At 41.9% G+C, this 17,478-nt stretch overlaps 1 protein-coding gene across 1 annotated transcript; it reads right to left on the reverse strand.

Annotated features, from left to right (window-relative positions):
• Nucleotides 1-10,764: 10,764 nt before the first annotated feature.
• On the reverse strand, nt 10,765-17,247 carry LOC148003395 (disks large homolog 5-like). The gene is made up of 5 exons (XM_087568583.1): nt 17,024-17,247; nt 16,146-16,305; nt 14,679-14,810; nt 13,835-14,018; nt 10,765-11,563 (listed from the first exon to the last, which is right to left on the reverse strand). Exons 1-5 carry the CDS (start codon nt 17,151-17,153, stop codon nt 11,558-11,560), a joined length of 612 nt encoding a protein of 203 aa, XP_087424709.1. The 5' UTR covers nt 17,154-17,247; the 3' UTR covers nt 10,765-11,557.
• Between the last annotated feature and the right edge of the window lie 231 nt (nt 17,248-17,478).

Consider the following 17,478-nt stretch of genomic DNA (forward strand, 5'->3'; position numbering starts at 1 on the left):
AAGAATTTATTCCCACAGTGACCCTTTCTAGGTCACAATAAACCATCACTGGATAGTTAAAAAAATAAAAAACTAACGATCAAAGCAGGTAAAAAAAATTAGGTGAAATCAGACTGTTCTCTCAATTACTTAAACCCAGTATATAGCACATTCTTGCTCCTTTGAAGTAGTTGTACTGATTAAACTTATTATCCTGGGCACAGGAAAACAGAGCCACGGTACCAGTTGGAGGGACCTGACCTTCAAGAGCTGGCCAGGTGAGCATGATGGAATTGACTAGTTCAGGAAGAAGATTGCTCCAGTCTGTGCCACAGCTTTGGGCCCAGCGAAAGCTGTGATGACATTTCTCTTGTTTTGAAAGCAGGTATACTCAATCCTTGGTTTCTATCATTACATGAATTCTCAGAGGGCATAACTATGTTTGACAGGGAAGAGGATTTATAGCACTTCCTCCCCTCAGGAGAGTCCTGTGTGCCACCAAGGTATACAGAAGGAGCAAAGTGCTCTTTTGATCAGTGTGGGCCTCCACGTACTCATCACTATCATGACCTGCAAAGTGTTGATCAAACAAATCCTCAGACCCCATCAAAGGTCCCAGATGTCCTGATCCTGAGTAAAACACCACATATACTTCCACATACATACATACCAACCCATATCCAAACACATTTAGAATGCCAACTACATCCATGGAGGTGCCATAGAATCAGTGTATAATGAACAAAATCAGAGTAAAAGAGTGATGCCGTGCAGGCATTTCTTTCACTCCCACAGTTGCAGCAAGTGTGACCAGGTCCTTCTAGCTGCTGACAGAACCAATGCCTCTCCAACCACCTCAGGCTAAACTACAAAAAAGGTTAACCCTAAACACACACAGCACCTAGCTTATCTCACAAGATAATGCCTGCCAAGGCTCCTTAAAATCCAGCATGAGAGGTGAAACTCTCTCGTGCTATGAGGAAATCTCAGGTTAGCAGAAAGAAAGCACAAGAATGTGAACAGGTTACTGGGCATAATGACTACCTGTGGTCCCACTCATCATAGATATAAAGGTCCAGGATTTGATAAAGTTCATCCCTCTAAAATTGACACTTCTTGATTTCAAATTTGAGCTCCTCCAGTTCCTTTAGAAGCTCCTCTTGTTTACTGATGACACTTTGGGATGATGCCTTCCTATCAAAACCTGTAGATAGATAAACCCAAGTGAATTTGTATATTTGATGGACCACGGGCAGAAAAGATCCTTCTGAATCCCAAGAGGAGGTTGAGGAAGGGAAAATGGTAGAGACTGGGTGAATCCCTAAGAGAGCAGAAAAGCTTTCTTAAAGGTGGATTCTTAAGCTATGTCCCTCTTCCCAACCTCTAATGCCATACTCGTGCCACACTCACTATTACAGGACCCCTCACCCTGAAAAGTATAACCTGACTGATACATGAACATCTGGGACAATGTTATCTCATATCAGATGTGGTGCAGTTAATCCTGGAGTTCATAATGCTTAGCACCATCAAGCTCTAATCATCTGTGTTGCAGCCAAAAGTGTCTAAGAACTCAATTCAAGACTAGGGGTGCATCCTTCCTTGTTCTCGCCATCAGAGACTTATGTAACCTACAGTAATCTAGAGGATGAAATGCTTCAACTCCCAACCATGGATGGTCACATTGTTAATCTCACAGTGCCTCCTCCTGCCATTCATTGACACTCACATTTAAAAAGCTTCAAGAAAAGACACTGAAGGCACCACTTTCTGGCTTTCTCTCAAATTAAAGATTAGGAACTCCTGACTCTTGGTTTGCCTTTGAGAAATCCCAAGGCTCCTGCTTGTAAGGCCAGTCTTAGAAGGCACATCTCAAACCTACCTCCTTGAGGATATACCCCAACTCTGCCTAGGACTCACCAAGCCTTCCCCAGCATGATTTCCTCCTTCTTGTTTCACTAGAGAGGGGGTCAGCTTCCCTCTGACCTGGTGTGGTCTCTCCTTGATCTCCCTTTTCCTTCCAAAATAGCCTGAGCAGCTGGCGAAACATGCCTGCTTGTGAACCCAAAGGGAACTGAAGGAATATCTCAAAGGCAGTTGGTGTCACCACAACACTGGTGACATCACAGAAGATTCTAGGGATCTCTTAGATACAAAAGATTGTCCAGTGAAGGGCTTACTGATGATGTCAATGGAAAGTTCTATGGCCTACCTACTAACCAACTCTCTCCAAAGTGATGAATTTCTGTGGAGACCCATTCCTCCAGTCTCTCATGTGTCACTGGGAATACCATTTGGCAACCTCTATTTCAAAGCTAGATGTTTCTCTCTGCTTCATTAAAAGTCAACAATGCTTTTGCTGGGGAGAGTTGCTTACAACCCTCAATTGGAGAACAGATTTTTCTTAGCACCCAAATCTCTAGGGGCCAAGGGGGAGGCAGTTTTTTCTTAAAAGTAAATCTACTACCTGAGACAATGCATGTGATACACATATCGATTCCTAAGCTTTTCCCTTTTTCTGGAGGCCAATATGTTTCTTCTATACCTCTGAATATATAAAACCAAGAAATAGTTGATTAGTGTGCAGTCCTTGACAGCTGGCATTGTTTCCAATTACATAGCCATGTATTTCACAAAATCAATGGTATATAATCCTATTTTTTTGCAATAAAAACTCCTTTTTCTTGGGAACATAGGGACCAACTACAGGGCATATATAAAATAATAAATTTCTTTCCCTTTTATATATAAAGTAGGGCATCCTCCCTTTCTCAAATATAACAAGAAAATTAAATTGGACATCAGTGAGCAAATGTCAACTTGGAGCTTGTGTTACTACATTGTAACCACATAGCCATCACTTCTCCAATATCATTCTTCCTGAATAGGCAAGTCTAGGCATGAGAATATTGGGGGCTGCACCATGATCCTTTACTCCTACCAAACATAAGAATCAGGAGGATGGGAAGGGAGTGTAATGGCCTGAGTTCAGGTTGAACCTCAATTTTAATGGGTCCATAAGTTCAGGAGGGAGTCCATTTGGCATTGTGATATATGGATTCTGTATTCTTATCCTAGGTGTTATAATAATTCAACATGAATGTGTGCTATAATGCCACCCCACCTCACAGATGTAAGAGTGAAAATCATGTTTGACCTTTCTGGGAAGAGCTCTGCCTTTTCCTACCATCTACAGTTATACAACATCACTTTACAAAGCTCAGAAGAGAGGGGTGCAGATGTGCACCCCTTAGAAGTTGAGGATCTTTTCTTCTGATTAGGGCACTTGTTTTTCCTATGTAATTTTTCCCTTGCTCTTTTACTAATGGTGGCTGACTTCTTTCCTGGCCTGAGGTAAACTAGAGTCCAATCTTTTGGATTACTGAACCTTCTATTTTTGAGATGACAGGCCCACCAAGGGTCCTACTGCATACAGAATGTATGAATAATTCTCATGGGCTGGAGTAAGTTAAAAACGTCTGTGACAACAAAGAACTGATTAAGAAAACAAGAGACCAGCTGCTCGTCAAGATCACAGTTGTATGATAGTAAGAAAATGTGAATAGGCATCAGGTGAAAAGATAAATTAATTAGGAGGTCATAGACCTAGAAGGGTTATCCTTTGCTCTCAGTGGAGCTGCCATTCTTTCTGCCATTCCTCACCCTCTACCACAGGACCAGAGACTTCCCCAAACAACTGGCTGGCCTTGTCAAAGACCTGGCAGGGCTTCTCCCTGTAGAATAGGACACTTAGAGTCCTTGTGGACTCACCAAGAGGTCTCCTCCACACAGGTTCCTTGTTGTCAAAGGGAAATGTTCCTGCAGAATCCTGCCATGGCAGCAGGAATTTCAACCTGGCTGCTCTTGGTCCAGCTCACTGGGTGCAGGCTTGAGGCCCAGGGGTATCTGGGGAAAGAAGCAGCACGCACTACCTCACAGCTCTCTCTTTGTTGGATGCAACTGCTAGGACTGTGATGGGATTTTTGTTTCTTTGTGTGTTTATTAGAAATACCTACAAAGCTGATTAAAGTTGTAACATGCCTTCATACCCAGCGTGCAGAATGTTTTTAAATCATTGTTGTTCCTGTTTTATGTTTGGATTTTGTTTTTTAATCCCCTCACGAAATTTCCCTGTGCTTAGAATGTTAAGCATGTGCTTGGGAGGGATCGATTATTCAAGTTAGGCAAAGCTTTTGTTCTCACCATCCACTCCACAGATGATGCCATTTCTTACTTTCAAATAAGAAAACAGTCATAGAGAAGTAAATTAACCTATAAGCTATCACAGAAGAAACACATCATGATTGTGGAATGGCACCCCAGTATTTTGTATTTCCTAAGTTATTTTTATTTTAAACTTTTTTTCTTTTTCTTTTTTTTTCTTTTTTTTTTTTTCTTTTTTTTCCGAGCTGGGGACCGAACCCAGGGCCTTGCGCTCGCTAGGCAAGCAATCTACAGCTGAGCTAAATCCCCAACCCCTATTTTAAACTTTTTATTGGATTTTTTGGGTACATTTCATTTTTTTTAAATCCTTAAAGGTATCTTTTATTCCTCTCCTCCCATTTACAAGGTGGAATTTCACCTGTGATTGTTAGTACAGATAGTTTGGTCAATGGCTTAGATATCACCCTGGCCTAGTTTCCTTGGCATAAGCTGAGTTAGAAACAGGCTCAAAGATTCAGGACCAACAAATAATGAATTCCACTACATCTGGATACCTAGCCTCACACCCAGGAAGGGACTGGATTTCCATTCACTATGTAAAAAAAAGATGCAGTTCATTAACATGTAAAAATATTTCTCACGTATATTAAAGTGTTTACCATGGTCATAGAGTTTTTCAAATACCTGGCATTCATCTTTTTCCAAATCCTAAAATTTCTTTCTTATTCACATTTTCTTTTTTTGATTATTTCTTAGTATTATTATCATATTTTTAAATTTTATTTTTTTAATAGATATATACTTTTTATTTACATTTCAAACCTATTCCCTTTCCCAGCTTTTGGTCCATAAGCCACCCTGCCGTGCCCTCTCCCATATGTATGGTCCCCCAATCCAGGCCACTTAGAAACCCCTTCCTGGACATTCCCCTGCACTGAGTGTCCAACCTTGTTAAGAACAAGGGCTTCCACTTCCACAGGTGCCCCAACAAGGCTATTCTCTCCTACATATGCAGTTGGACCCCTGGGTCAGTCCATGTATAGTCTTTTGCTAGTGGTTTATTTGGTTGGCATAGAGTTCTTATGGGGTTGCAAGCCCTTCAGCTCTTTGAATCCTTCTTCTAATTCCCATAAAGGGCGTCCTGTTCTCAGTTCAGTAGTTTACTGCTAGCACTGACCTCTTTATTTGACATGCTCTGGATGTGTCTGGAGATATATATCCGGTCGCTTTCAGTAATCACTTTTTAGCTTCATCAATCTTACCTAGTTTTGGTGGCTGTATATATATGGGCCACATGTGTGGCAGACTCTGAATGGCTGTTCCTTCAGTCTCTGCTTTAGATTTGGCCTCCATATCCCCTCCTATGGATATTTTTGTTCCCCATTTTAAGAAGGAGTGGGAGTATCTGCACTTTGGTCATCCTTCTTCTTGAGTTTCCTGAGATCTGCAGATTGCATCTTGGGTAATTCGAGGTTTTGGTCAATATCCACTTATCAATGAGTGCATATTGTCAACGAGGGGTGCTGAGTACCTGGAAGAGAATGAGGGACAAGAGATGCGAAGAAGGACTCCAAGACAAGAGTCTGATCAAGGCGACAATTTTATTTTTCCCCAAGGCTGAATTTGTACCATAAAATGGGTAACAGAGAGAGGAGAGAAGTAAGAAACATTTATGCACGCCAAGGACACAATATTCATGTGGTCAGGGAATCCGCTGATGTTGACAGGTTTCAGAAAGGTCACAGGTTTGTCATATCTATTAGTCAGCATGCTGTTGGTTTTTCAGAGAGGTTACAGGACATGACATTTGGTATCTTAACGTCACACATGATCATATGATTATTCATTTTGACCACCACATTTGTATTAGTCTTCTGCAGCTGGCTGGGGATTTTCCATGAACCCAGTCATACTTAATGCTAACCATAATAATAACATCAATAATGGAGGGCTTCAAGGCCATCGCTCCCAACAGCATACCAAGTGTGTTTTTCTGTGATTGGATTACCTCACTGTGGATGATATTTTCTAGTTCTTTCCATTTGCCTATTTATTGAACGTAGTCATTGTTTTTTTTTTTTTTTTTTTTTTTTTTTTTTTTTTTTTTTTTTTTTTTTTTTTTATTAACTTGAGTATTTCTTATATACATTTCGAGTGTTATTCCCTTTCCCGGTTTCCGGGCAAACATCCCCCTCCCCCCTCCCCTTCCTTATGGGTGTTCCCCTCTCAACCCTCCCCCCATTGCCGCCCTCCCCCCATGGACTAGTTCACTGAGGGTTCAGTCTTAGCAGGACCCAGGTCTTCCCCTTCCACTGGTGCTCTTACTAGGATATTCATTGCTACCTATGGGGTCAGAGTCCAGGGTCAGTCCATGTATAGTCTTTAGGTAGTGGCTTAGTCCCTGGAAGCTCTGGTTGCTTGGCATTGTTGTACTTTTGGGGTCTCGAGCCCCTTCTAGCTCTTCCAGTTCTTTCTCTGATTCCTTCAATAGAGGACCTATTCTCAGTTCAGTGGTTTGCTGCTGGCATTCGCCTCTATATTTGCTGTATTCTGGCTGTGTCTCTCAGGAGCGATCTACATCCGGCTCCTGTCGGTCTGCACTTCTTTGCTTCATCCATCTTGTCTAATTGGGTGGCTGTATATGTATGGGCCACATGTGGGGCAGGCTCTGAATGGGTGTTCCTTCAGTCTCTGTTTTAATCTTTGCCTCTCCCTTCCCTGCCAAGGGTATTCTTTTTCCTCATTTAAAGAAGGAGTGAAGCATTCACATTTTGATCATCCGTCTTGAGTTTCGTTTGTTCTAGGCATCTAGGGTAATTCAAGCATTTGGGCTAATAGCCACTTATCAATGAGTGCATACCATGTATGTCTTTCTGTGAGTGGGTTAGCTCACTCAGGATGATATTTTCCAGTTCCAACCATTTGCCTACGAATTTCATAAACTCGTTGTTTTTGATAGCTGAGTAATATTCCATTGTGTAGATGTACCACATTTTCTATATCCATTCCTCTGTTGAAGGGCATCTGGGTTCTTTCCTTTTTCTGGCTATTATAAATAAGGCTGCGATGAACATAGTGGAGCACGTGTCTCTTTTATATGTTGAGGCATCTTTTGGGTATATGCCCAAGAGAGGTATAGCTGGATCCTCAGGCAGTTCAATGTCCAATTTTCTGAGGAACCTCCAAACTGATTTCCAGAATGGTTGTACCAGTCTGCAATCCCACCAAAAATGGAGGAGTGTTCCTCTTTCTCTGCATCCTCGCCAGCATCTGCTGTCACATGAGTTTTTGATCTTAGCCATTCTCACTGGTGTGAGGTGAAATCTCAGGGTTGTTTTGATTTGCATTTCCCTTATGACTAAAGATGTTGAACATTTCTTTAGGTGTTTCTCAGCCATTCGGCATTCCTCAGCTGTGAATTTTTGTTTAGCTCTGAACCTGCTGCAGGCTTTTGAGATGTCTCCATCCAGGCCCTCTTCTGGCAGTCCCTGTCATTGTATGTTGTCCCCAGCATTAGCCAGAGCAATCAGACAACAGGAGGAGGTCAAAGGGATACAGATTGGAAAGGAAGAAGTCAAAATATCACTATTGCAGAGGATAGGATAGTATACATGAGACACCCCAAAAGTTACACCAGAGAACTCCTAAGTCTGATAAACAACTTCAGCAAAGTGGCTGGGTATAAAATTAACTCAAACAAATCATTAGACTTCCTCTACACAAAAGATAAACAAGCTGAGAAAGAAATTAGGGAAATGACACCTTTCATAATAGTCTCAAATTATATAAAAATACCTCAGTGTGACTTTTATGAAGCAAGTGAAAGATCTGTGTGACAAGAACTTCCAGTATCTGAAGAAACAAATTGAAGGTCTCAGAAGATGGAAAGATCTCCCATGCCCATGGCTTGACAGGATGAAGATAGTAAAAATGGCCATTTTTCCAAAAGTGACCTACAGATTGAAAGCAAAATGCCAAATCAATTGTTCATAGGGTTAGAAGAAATAATTTGCAAATTCATTTGGAATAACAAGTAAGGCAGGACAGCTAAAACTATCCTCAACAATAGAAGACTTCCCTGGGAATCACCATCCATGAACTCAAGCAGTTTACAGAGCATTAGTGATAAAAACTGTATGGTATTGGTACAGAGACAGGAAGATAGACCAGTGGAATAGAACTGCAGACACAGAAATGAACCAGCACACCTATGGTCACTTGGTTTTCGACAAAGGAGACAAAACCATCCAGTAGAAAAAAGATAGCATTTTCAGCAAATGGTGCTGGTTCCACTGGAGGTCAGCATATGGAAGAGTACAAATCATCCCCTTCTTATTGCCCTGGACAAAGCTTAAGTCCAGGTGGATCAAGGACCTCTACATCAAACCAGATACACTCAATCTATAGAAGCAAAAGTGGGGAAGCATTTTGAACACAAGGACACTGGAAAATTTTCCTGAGCAAAACATGAATGGCTTATGCTCTACGATCAAGAGTAGTCAAATGGGACCTCATAAAAGTACAAAGCTTCTGTAAGGCAAAGGACACTGTGGTTAGGACAAAACACAAACCAGCAAATTGAGAAAAGACCTTTACCAATCCTACAACTGATCGAGGGTTAATATCCAAAATTTAGAAAGAACTCATGAAGTTGGACAGTTGGAATGTAGGGAGACTAATAACCCTATTAAAAATTGTGGTTCAGAGCTGAACAAAGAATTCACAGCTGAGGAATATGGAGTCGCTGAGAAGCACCAAAAGAAATGTTTAACATCTTTAGTTATAAGGGAAATGGAAATCAAAAAAACCCTGAAATTCCTCCTCACACCAGTCTGAATGGCTAAGATAAATCACTCAGGTGACAGAAGATACTTGTAGGGATTTGAGAAGGAGGAACACTCCTCCATTGTTGGTGAGATTGCAGACTGGTACAACCATTCTGGAGGTTCTTCAGAAAATTAGACATTGCACTAGCTGAGGCCCAGCTATACCTCTCTTGCACATATACCCAAAAGATGCTCCAACATACAACAACACACACCCTCCACTATGTTCATAGCAGCCTTATTAATAATAGTCATAAAATGAAAAGATCCCAGATGCCCTTCAACAGAGGAATGGAAACAGAAAGTGTGGTACATCTACACAATGGAGTACTACAGAGGTATCAAAAACAATGACTTCATGAATTTCATAGGCAAATAGAATGAACTAAAACATATCATCCTGAGTGAGTTAACCCAATCACAGAAACACACACATGGTATGCACTCATTGATAAGTGGATATTAACCCAAATGCTCGAATTCCCCAAGATTCACAGACCAAATGAAATTCAGGAAGGATGACCAAAATGCTGATTCTTGACTCCTTCCTTTAAAGGAGAAGTAGAATCACTATTGATGGGGTAGGGAGGCAAAGTTTAGAACAGAGCCTGGAGGAATGGCCATTCAGAGTCTACCCCACGAGTGGCCTATACACATACAGCCTTCAAACTAGATAAGGTGGATGAAGCTAAGAGGTGCAGGTTGACAGGAACTGGATATAGATGTCTCCTGAGAGGCACAGCCAGATCATGTCAAATACAGTGGCGAATGCTAGCAGCAAACCATTGAACTGAGAACTGGACCTCAGTTGGAGGAATTACAAAAAGATTGAAAGAGCTGAAGGGACTTGCAACCCCATAAGGACAACCATGCCTGCCAAGCAGAGTTCCCAGAGACTAAACCACTACCCAATCACTATACAGGGACTGAGGCATGGCTCCATCTGCATGTGTATCAGAGGATGGTCTTCTTGGGCACAAATGGAATGAGCAGCCCTTGGTCCTGCCTAGGCTGGGAAAGTGGCTGGATGGTGAAGGGAACACCTTTATAGAAGAGGGGGAGGTCGATGGTATTCAGACTTATTTCTGGAAAACAAGGAAGGAATAACATTTGACTTCGAAATGAAAAATATCCAATTAAAATTCAACAACAACAAAATGGTGTTTAGAGCTTCAAATAAAAAAAGCCACAATCAGGAAACAGAGAATTGTATGCCTCTAGTTTTCGTCAAATATGCTCAGGGCCCAGGTAGATTCTGGGCCCAGGCTGAACCAAGCAGGTTCCTGCCGCTGACTGCTCCTCTATTCCTGTTTCCAGAGGCATCATGCAGATTAATATGGGGCCAGAGATATGGGAAGAGCTGGTCAGAAGTGGCTTTCTTTCCTGTGGTCTCAGGATTATCTGCATTCCTGGGTGTTCAACACCCTCTGCCCCGGGATTTGGGTGCAGGATTTCTGATTGCTTTAAAATCCCTTATACCATGTTTATATGTCCTAGGATCTATTACAGAAAAATTAATGTTTATCCCATTAATTTGTTCAACATGCTCATCCACAGAGTATAAGTTAGAGGTAACTATATATTTGACAGCAAGCATACACAGTGGGTACGATATGCATGATGAACTGGAAATTCACAGAGTTGGAAACACAGTGAACAGTGACTGTATAATTGCCTTTGAATCTCAGTAAGATTGATGCACAGTGCCCATGAGAATGCAGAGATCGATCCCTCCCTGATAGCTGTGGGACTTCAGATGTTGACATTAGTGATCAATAAAGAAGGTTCTTAAGAGTGAAGAGTTTGAGATTACTCCTTTATTGACCAGAATACATCCAATTTACTTGATAGTAACTAGATGCAGGTAGTCAATATATACAGTCTATATCCTTATCAAAATAGAAAACAAAATGAACAAAACAACAACAACACATAAATAACAAATCTTCAAATGAATAGAAGGAAAACCAAATAACCAAAATAATCAAAACTCAAGGAAATGTTAAATAGAGGAATTTCGCTAAGCATTCTTTTGCTGCTCCTTTTGCAGAATTGGCTTATAGCCTGTGGCTTGCCTTGGAGACATAGTAGACAAGCAGTTACTGATGGTAATAATATTTTCAAGAGTAGTGGAAGTAGGTCTGTTTTGTTGGAGTGGGGGTATTAAGGAAAAAGCCTACCAATACTGAGTATAAATGATATTACAGACTTTGTTTCATTGTCTGTCCAATGTTGTGAACTAATCTCCATGAAACTCTTCTGGATGACCCATCAGGACAAGTACAAATTTACACGTGCACAGTCTTTCTGGATGACCAGCAGCTCTTGATTGATGTGCATCAACACTTCTCTGAGTTCCTCCAAAAGTATACACTTGCTGGAGAGAGCTGAGGTGAAAGTAAGGCCTATTCAATCCAAAGAAGTTAAACTAAAGGAGGAAAATGCAGTCCACAATTGCTATGGACATTACAGATGAGATACAATAGTGGTGTATTTGCTGTGCACACTTAGTTCTCCTCCTGTAGATCTTCTCTCCAAGAGAGATCTTGTCCTGGTCTGTGTCATGTTCGAGTTTCTGCTGGAGAACTTCAGACCTAGCAGAGCAAGGGAATAAAGGTTTAGTGAGTGGTTGTCAATTCAGCTCTCCCTCTTACATCAGCTCTGTTCAGTTGGATAATCCAGCATGACCTGTCAGCTGAGGTCAGTCCCTGCATCCCCAAGTGTCATAGAGTACCTGGGCTTGGATTTATATCTCAGCTTTTCAAACTGCTAGAATTTGAACTGTGGAATATGCACTGTACTGGGGTTAAGAGAAAAATGAGCATATTTTGTCACTGGTCCAGGTTTATTATATTGAATAATAACATTGTAGCTGGGTCTGAATCTGAGTTCAAGAATGGTATGAGCAACCTAGAATACCATGTGGATTCCTTCTGGAGAACATGTCCAGATATGTGGTGAAAGTTCTGATTATGTTAGCACTGAAGGAACCTGCGTAGGTTCAATTTGTAACCACTGAATCTGCAAATACACAGAGAAGCCATCTCACTTCAAATCCATTCTCACTGAACAGATCCTGTAATCACTGAGAATGTGCTCACAGCAAATCCTCACAGCATACACAAGGAACAGTAAAGTTTATTGTGATGGAGATACGTAACAGCACCCCTGTAAGACTATGCTTATTGTAATGCAATTTGTGAGAAGACAGAAGAGAAAATGTTCTCAGATCTTATCAGAGAGTTAACAGGAAGAAAGAAGTACAAAATACAAAGAAATCCTGAGGATTATACATATCCTGTCATGGACAAGGTAGCTGGAAAGAAATGGTAGCAGGCAATGTGGAAAGCAACCTTGGAGAAGACACAGGGAGTGACACAACCTTCCAGTGGGCTTTCACCATTCACAAAGGACAGAGAAGGATCATAAATCAATGGATTTTATAAAGCAGCCCCCCTTACCTCCATGTACTCCATTCCTTTGATGTGCTCCAAAGGATTTTGATGCAGACCAGTCATTTTTCCCTAATCACTTGAAAATCTAACTTTACACGTGTTTTGGGTTCTTTTGCTGTACAGAGCTAGGTGGAGATTCCAAGTGATTGGGGTGCTATATTTGATATTCATGGAGGCAAAGTGAACTCTTAGATTCTTTTTCTCATGAAACAGGGCAATACAGACTCACCTGTGCAATTATGCACAGGGAAACACACACACACACACACATACATACACACACACACACACACACACACACACACACACACACACACACAAAAGAACCCACACTAGAAACACTTGGAAAATCATCCAGAATTAAACCCACAACATGAGCATAAACATGCTGAGCCACAGCTGGTACACACATACACACATACACACACTCACACACACATACACCCACTCACACACACATACTCTATCACACACCCATACAGACACACACACAAACAAGCACAAACAGACACACACACACACACACACACACACACACACACACACACACACCCCAAAAATCGCAAGTCGGCAGAAAACAATGAAAATCCCATCATACTGGAGGAACAACATAATATAGACTATTCAAAGCAGGTATTTTAAGAGAGAATCACTACTCAGCCATTTCTCCTGAGAGGAACAAAAAGGCCTAGATAGCACTCTTCTTGATGAGAATGGGGGTAGATAACTCTGTTCTTGAAGTCTCAAATCTCTCATGCCAATTGTCAGGTTTTGAGAACACCTTTCCACATCCCTGCTTTTCCAAGCATCTACAGAGTATAACGTCAAGATATGAACTCTCCAGCAACACTCGAACAAAACAGGACTGACATGCTGCTACTCTTTCTCTGTCAGGTACCATGATTTAGGAAGCATGAAGAGATGGTCTTGATATACAGGGAAAATGGTAAAGAAAGAACAAATCCACCAAAAGATGACAATGACAACCATTTCTTTGGCATTTCCACCAGGCTCTCCTCCTTCTAAACTATTTAGTTCCTGGAATCTCACAGGACCCCTGCAAAGAAAATGGGCTCTGGGCTTTTGCTTCATCCCTCAAAGCCCTGCTCTAGTCTAAAGAGGGGCACCCACATAGCACCCTCCACACATATGGCATGTAGTGCTGTGATGTGTGATCAACCCATCTCCCTTAATAAACTGCAGATTCTCGAAGAGCAGGAGGATTTGCTTTCCAAACATGCAGTTTCTTGAAGATGGGCTCTCTCCACAGAAAGCCTTGTAAACCATCACATAAATGAACACTTGGATGAGACCTAGGTCAGGACATAGATCCGTCAATAAACAGTTACATTGGTTGACTATGTTTATGGTAAGACATGAGGACAGCCTGACCCTGAGTCCTAACCCTACCTGCTGTTGCTTGGCACTGGGGTCACAGATGTTCATTCTGGCCTCTTCACAGAACCTCTTTGCCTCCACAGAGGATGCTGGCAGTTCAGTCTGCTCCACCAGCAGTTTTCTCTTCTCATTCAGCAAAATCTGTATATTGTTCTTCAATTGAGTTTGTTCACGCAGGAGCTGGGAGTGCCTGATGCTGAAACACAAACAAAAAATGGTAAATCCCAGCCAGCTTCTATTTGCCTGTCACTCTTGCAAGTACAATCATCCCTTCAAGGGTCCTCATCCCCAGAAATCCCCAGACTAGAGCGACACTATACAAGTTAGCACCAATTAGAGGAGGTCAAATCCAGAGGACACATTCCCTGTGAATGAAAGTACTTCTGAAAATCCTGACACTAAGACGGTTTAAATAAATCAAGGTAGAAGAAATGGTCCATAAGGGAGCTCATATGTCCATAGTATGCTGAAATCATCTGCAAGTAGAGGTCAAATCCCCTCTGAGGGAGGATAGATGACCCAATAGCTATATAGTCTTTCCATGTGTTTCTCATGGATCACAATCTCCTGTTAGAGTCCTAGAGATTCAGAGTTGATTGATATTCCCATCATGGTGCAAACCTTTTCTATCTAGAGGATCCTTATTGGGGAAAATAACAATTGGAGGGTCTTCTACACCCTTCACATGTAGGACAACTGAGTCCAAGAGCTACAAATCTAAGACACTTGCCAGGAGGCAGGCTTCTTGTTAAGAGTCAGACACCATGGAACCAGAGCCCTGACTTTTGTTCAAAGTCATACATGACAGAAGCATTCCCTGCCTAGTGCTGGGTTCTCATCTCTGTCAGCGACTCACCGGTAGGAACTGTTCACTTGTATGAGCTCCTTGTACCTCTCCATGGCATCACTTATTGAGTTGGTCATCATTTGCATAGCCATCATTCTCATCTCATGTTCGGATTGAAGTACTGGCAATTCGACATCCAGCCTGGGTTAGGTCATGGCCAAAGGAACAAATAATGTTTTGAACTCATGATTTCAGAATTAGGTGAAGTGTAAATAAAAAATATATAGTAAAAAGTTCAAATTCAAGGAATGGTAGAAGGGAAGAAAGTGGCAAACTCAAAAACCAGACCAAAACCCAACAGTGAGACTCAATCCACAGAAAATATTTCCATGTAAATAAGCAAATTTTGTTTTGAAGTAAGGACTCCTTAAAAGCCTGGGGAGATATGGTTCTGCAAAGACTTACTATATAGGAGTGGGCAGAGCCTGAGACCTGCCTGTTTGGAATAACAACTGTCAAGAATTTATTCCCACAGTGACCCTTTCTAGGTCACAATAAACCATCACTGGATAGTTAAAAAAATAAAAAACTAACGATCAAAGCAGGTAAAAAAAATTAGGTGAAATCAGACTGTTCTCTCAATTACTTAAACCCAGTATATAGCACATACTTGCTCCTTTGAAATAGTTGTACTGATTAAACTTATTATCCTGGGCACAGGAGAACAGAGCCACGGTACCAGTTGGAGGGACCTGACCTTCAAGAGCTGGCCAGGTGAGCATGATGGAATTGACTAGTTCAGGAAGAAGATTGCTCCAGTCTGTGCCACAGCTTTGGGCCCAAGAGAAAGCTGTGATGACATTTCTCTTGTTTTGAAAGCAGGTATACTCAATCCTTGGTTTCTATCGTTACATGAATTCTCAGAGGGCATAACTAAGTTTGACAGGGAAGAGGATTTATAGCACCTCCTCCCGTCAGGAGAGTCCTGTGTGCCACCAAGGTATACAGAAGGAGCAAAGTGCTCTTTTGATCAGTGTGGGCCTCCACGTACTCATCACTATCATGACCTGCACTCTGTTGATCAACCAAATCCTCAGACCCCATCAAAGGTCCCAGATGTCCTGATCCTGAGTAAAACACCACATATACTTCAACATACATACATAGCAACCCATATCCAAACACATTTAGAATGCCAACTACATCCATGGAGGTGCCATAGAATCAGTGTATAATGAACAAATTCAGAGGAAAGAGTGATGACGTGCAGGCATTTCATTCACACACACAGTTGCAGCAAGTGTGACCAGGTCCTTCCAGCTGCTGACAGAACCAACGCTAATCCAAGGAGCTCAGAGTCAAGTACAAAAAGGCTGACCCTAAACACACAGCACCTAGCTTATCTCAAAGGTAATGCCTGCCAAATCTCCTTAAAATCCAGGATGAGAGGTGAAACTCTCTCGTGCTATGAGGAAATATCGGGTTAGCAGAAAGAGAGCACAAGAATGTGAACAGGTTACTGGGCATAATGACTACCTGTGGTCCCACTCATCATAGATATAAAGATCCAGGATTTGATAAAGTTCATCCCTCTCGAATTGACATTTCTGGATTTCAAATTTGAGTTCCTCCAGTTCCTTTAGACACTCCTCTTGCTGACTGATGACATTTTGGGATGATGCCTTCCTACCAAAACCTGTAGATAGATAAACCCAAGTGAATTTGCATATTTGATGGCCCACAGGCAGAAAAGATCATTCTGAATCCCAAAAGGAGGTTGAGGAAGGGGAAATAGTAGAGACTGGGTGAATCCCTGGAAGAGCAGAAAAGCTTTCTTAAAGGTGGATTCTTAAGCTATGTCCCTCTTCCCAACCTCTAATGCCATACACGTGCCACACTCACTATTACAGGACCCCGCACCCTGAACAGTATAACCTGACTGATACATAAACATCTGGGACATTGTTGTCTCATATCAGATGTGGTGCAGTTAATCCTGGAGTTCATAATGCTTAGCACCATCAAGCTCTAATCATCTGTGTTGCAGCTCAAAGTGCCTGAGAACTCAATTCATGACTAGGGGTGCATCCTTCCTTGTTCTCGCCATCAGAGACTTATGTAACCTACAGTAATCTAGAGGATGAAGTGCTTCAACTCCCAACCATGGATGGTCACATTGTTAATCTCACAGTGCCTCCTCCTGCCATTCATTGACACTCACATTTAAAAAGCTTCAAGAAAAGACACTGAAGGCTTACCACTTCCTGGCTTTCTCTCAAATTAAAGTTTGGAACTCCTGACTCTTGGTTTGCCTTTGAGAAATCCCAAGGCTCCTGCTTGTAAGGCCTAGTCTTAGAAGGCACATCTCAAACCTACCTCCTTGAGGATGTTCCCCAACTCTGCCCAGGACTCACCAAGCCTTCCGCAGAATGATTTCCTCCTTCCTGTTTCACTAGAGAGGGGGTCAGCTTCCCTCTGACCTGGTGTGGTCTCTCCTTGATCTCCCCTTTCCTTCCGAAATAGCCTGAGCAGCTGGCGAAACATGCCTGCTTGTGAACCCAAAGGGAACTGAAGTAATATCCCAAAGGCAGTTGGTGTCACCACAACACTGGTGACATCACTGAAGATTCTAGGGATCTCTTAGATACAATAGAGTGTCCAGTGAAGGGCTTACTGATGATGTCACTGGAAAGTTCTATGGCCTACCTACTAACCAGCTCTCCACAAAGTGATGAATTTCTGTGGGGACCCTTTCCTCCAGTCTCCCATGTGTCACTGGGAATACCATTTGGCAACCTCTATTTCAAAGCTAGATATGTCTCTCTGCTTCATTAGAAGTCAACAATGCTTTTGCTGGGGAGAGTTGCTT

The sequence above is a fragment of the Rattus norvegicus genome, chromosome 9 (assembly GCF_021556685.1).
Source record: "Rattus norvegicus strain SHRSP/BbbUtx chromosome 9, alternate assembly SHRSP_T2T, whole genome shotgun sequence".
Classification (NCBI taxonomy): domain Eukaryota; kingdom Metazoa; phylum Chordata; class Mammalia; order Rodentia; family Muridae; genus Rattus; species Rattus norvegicus.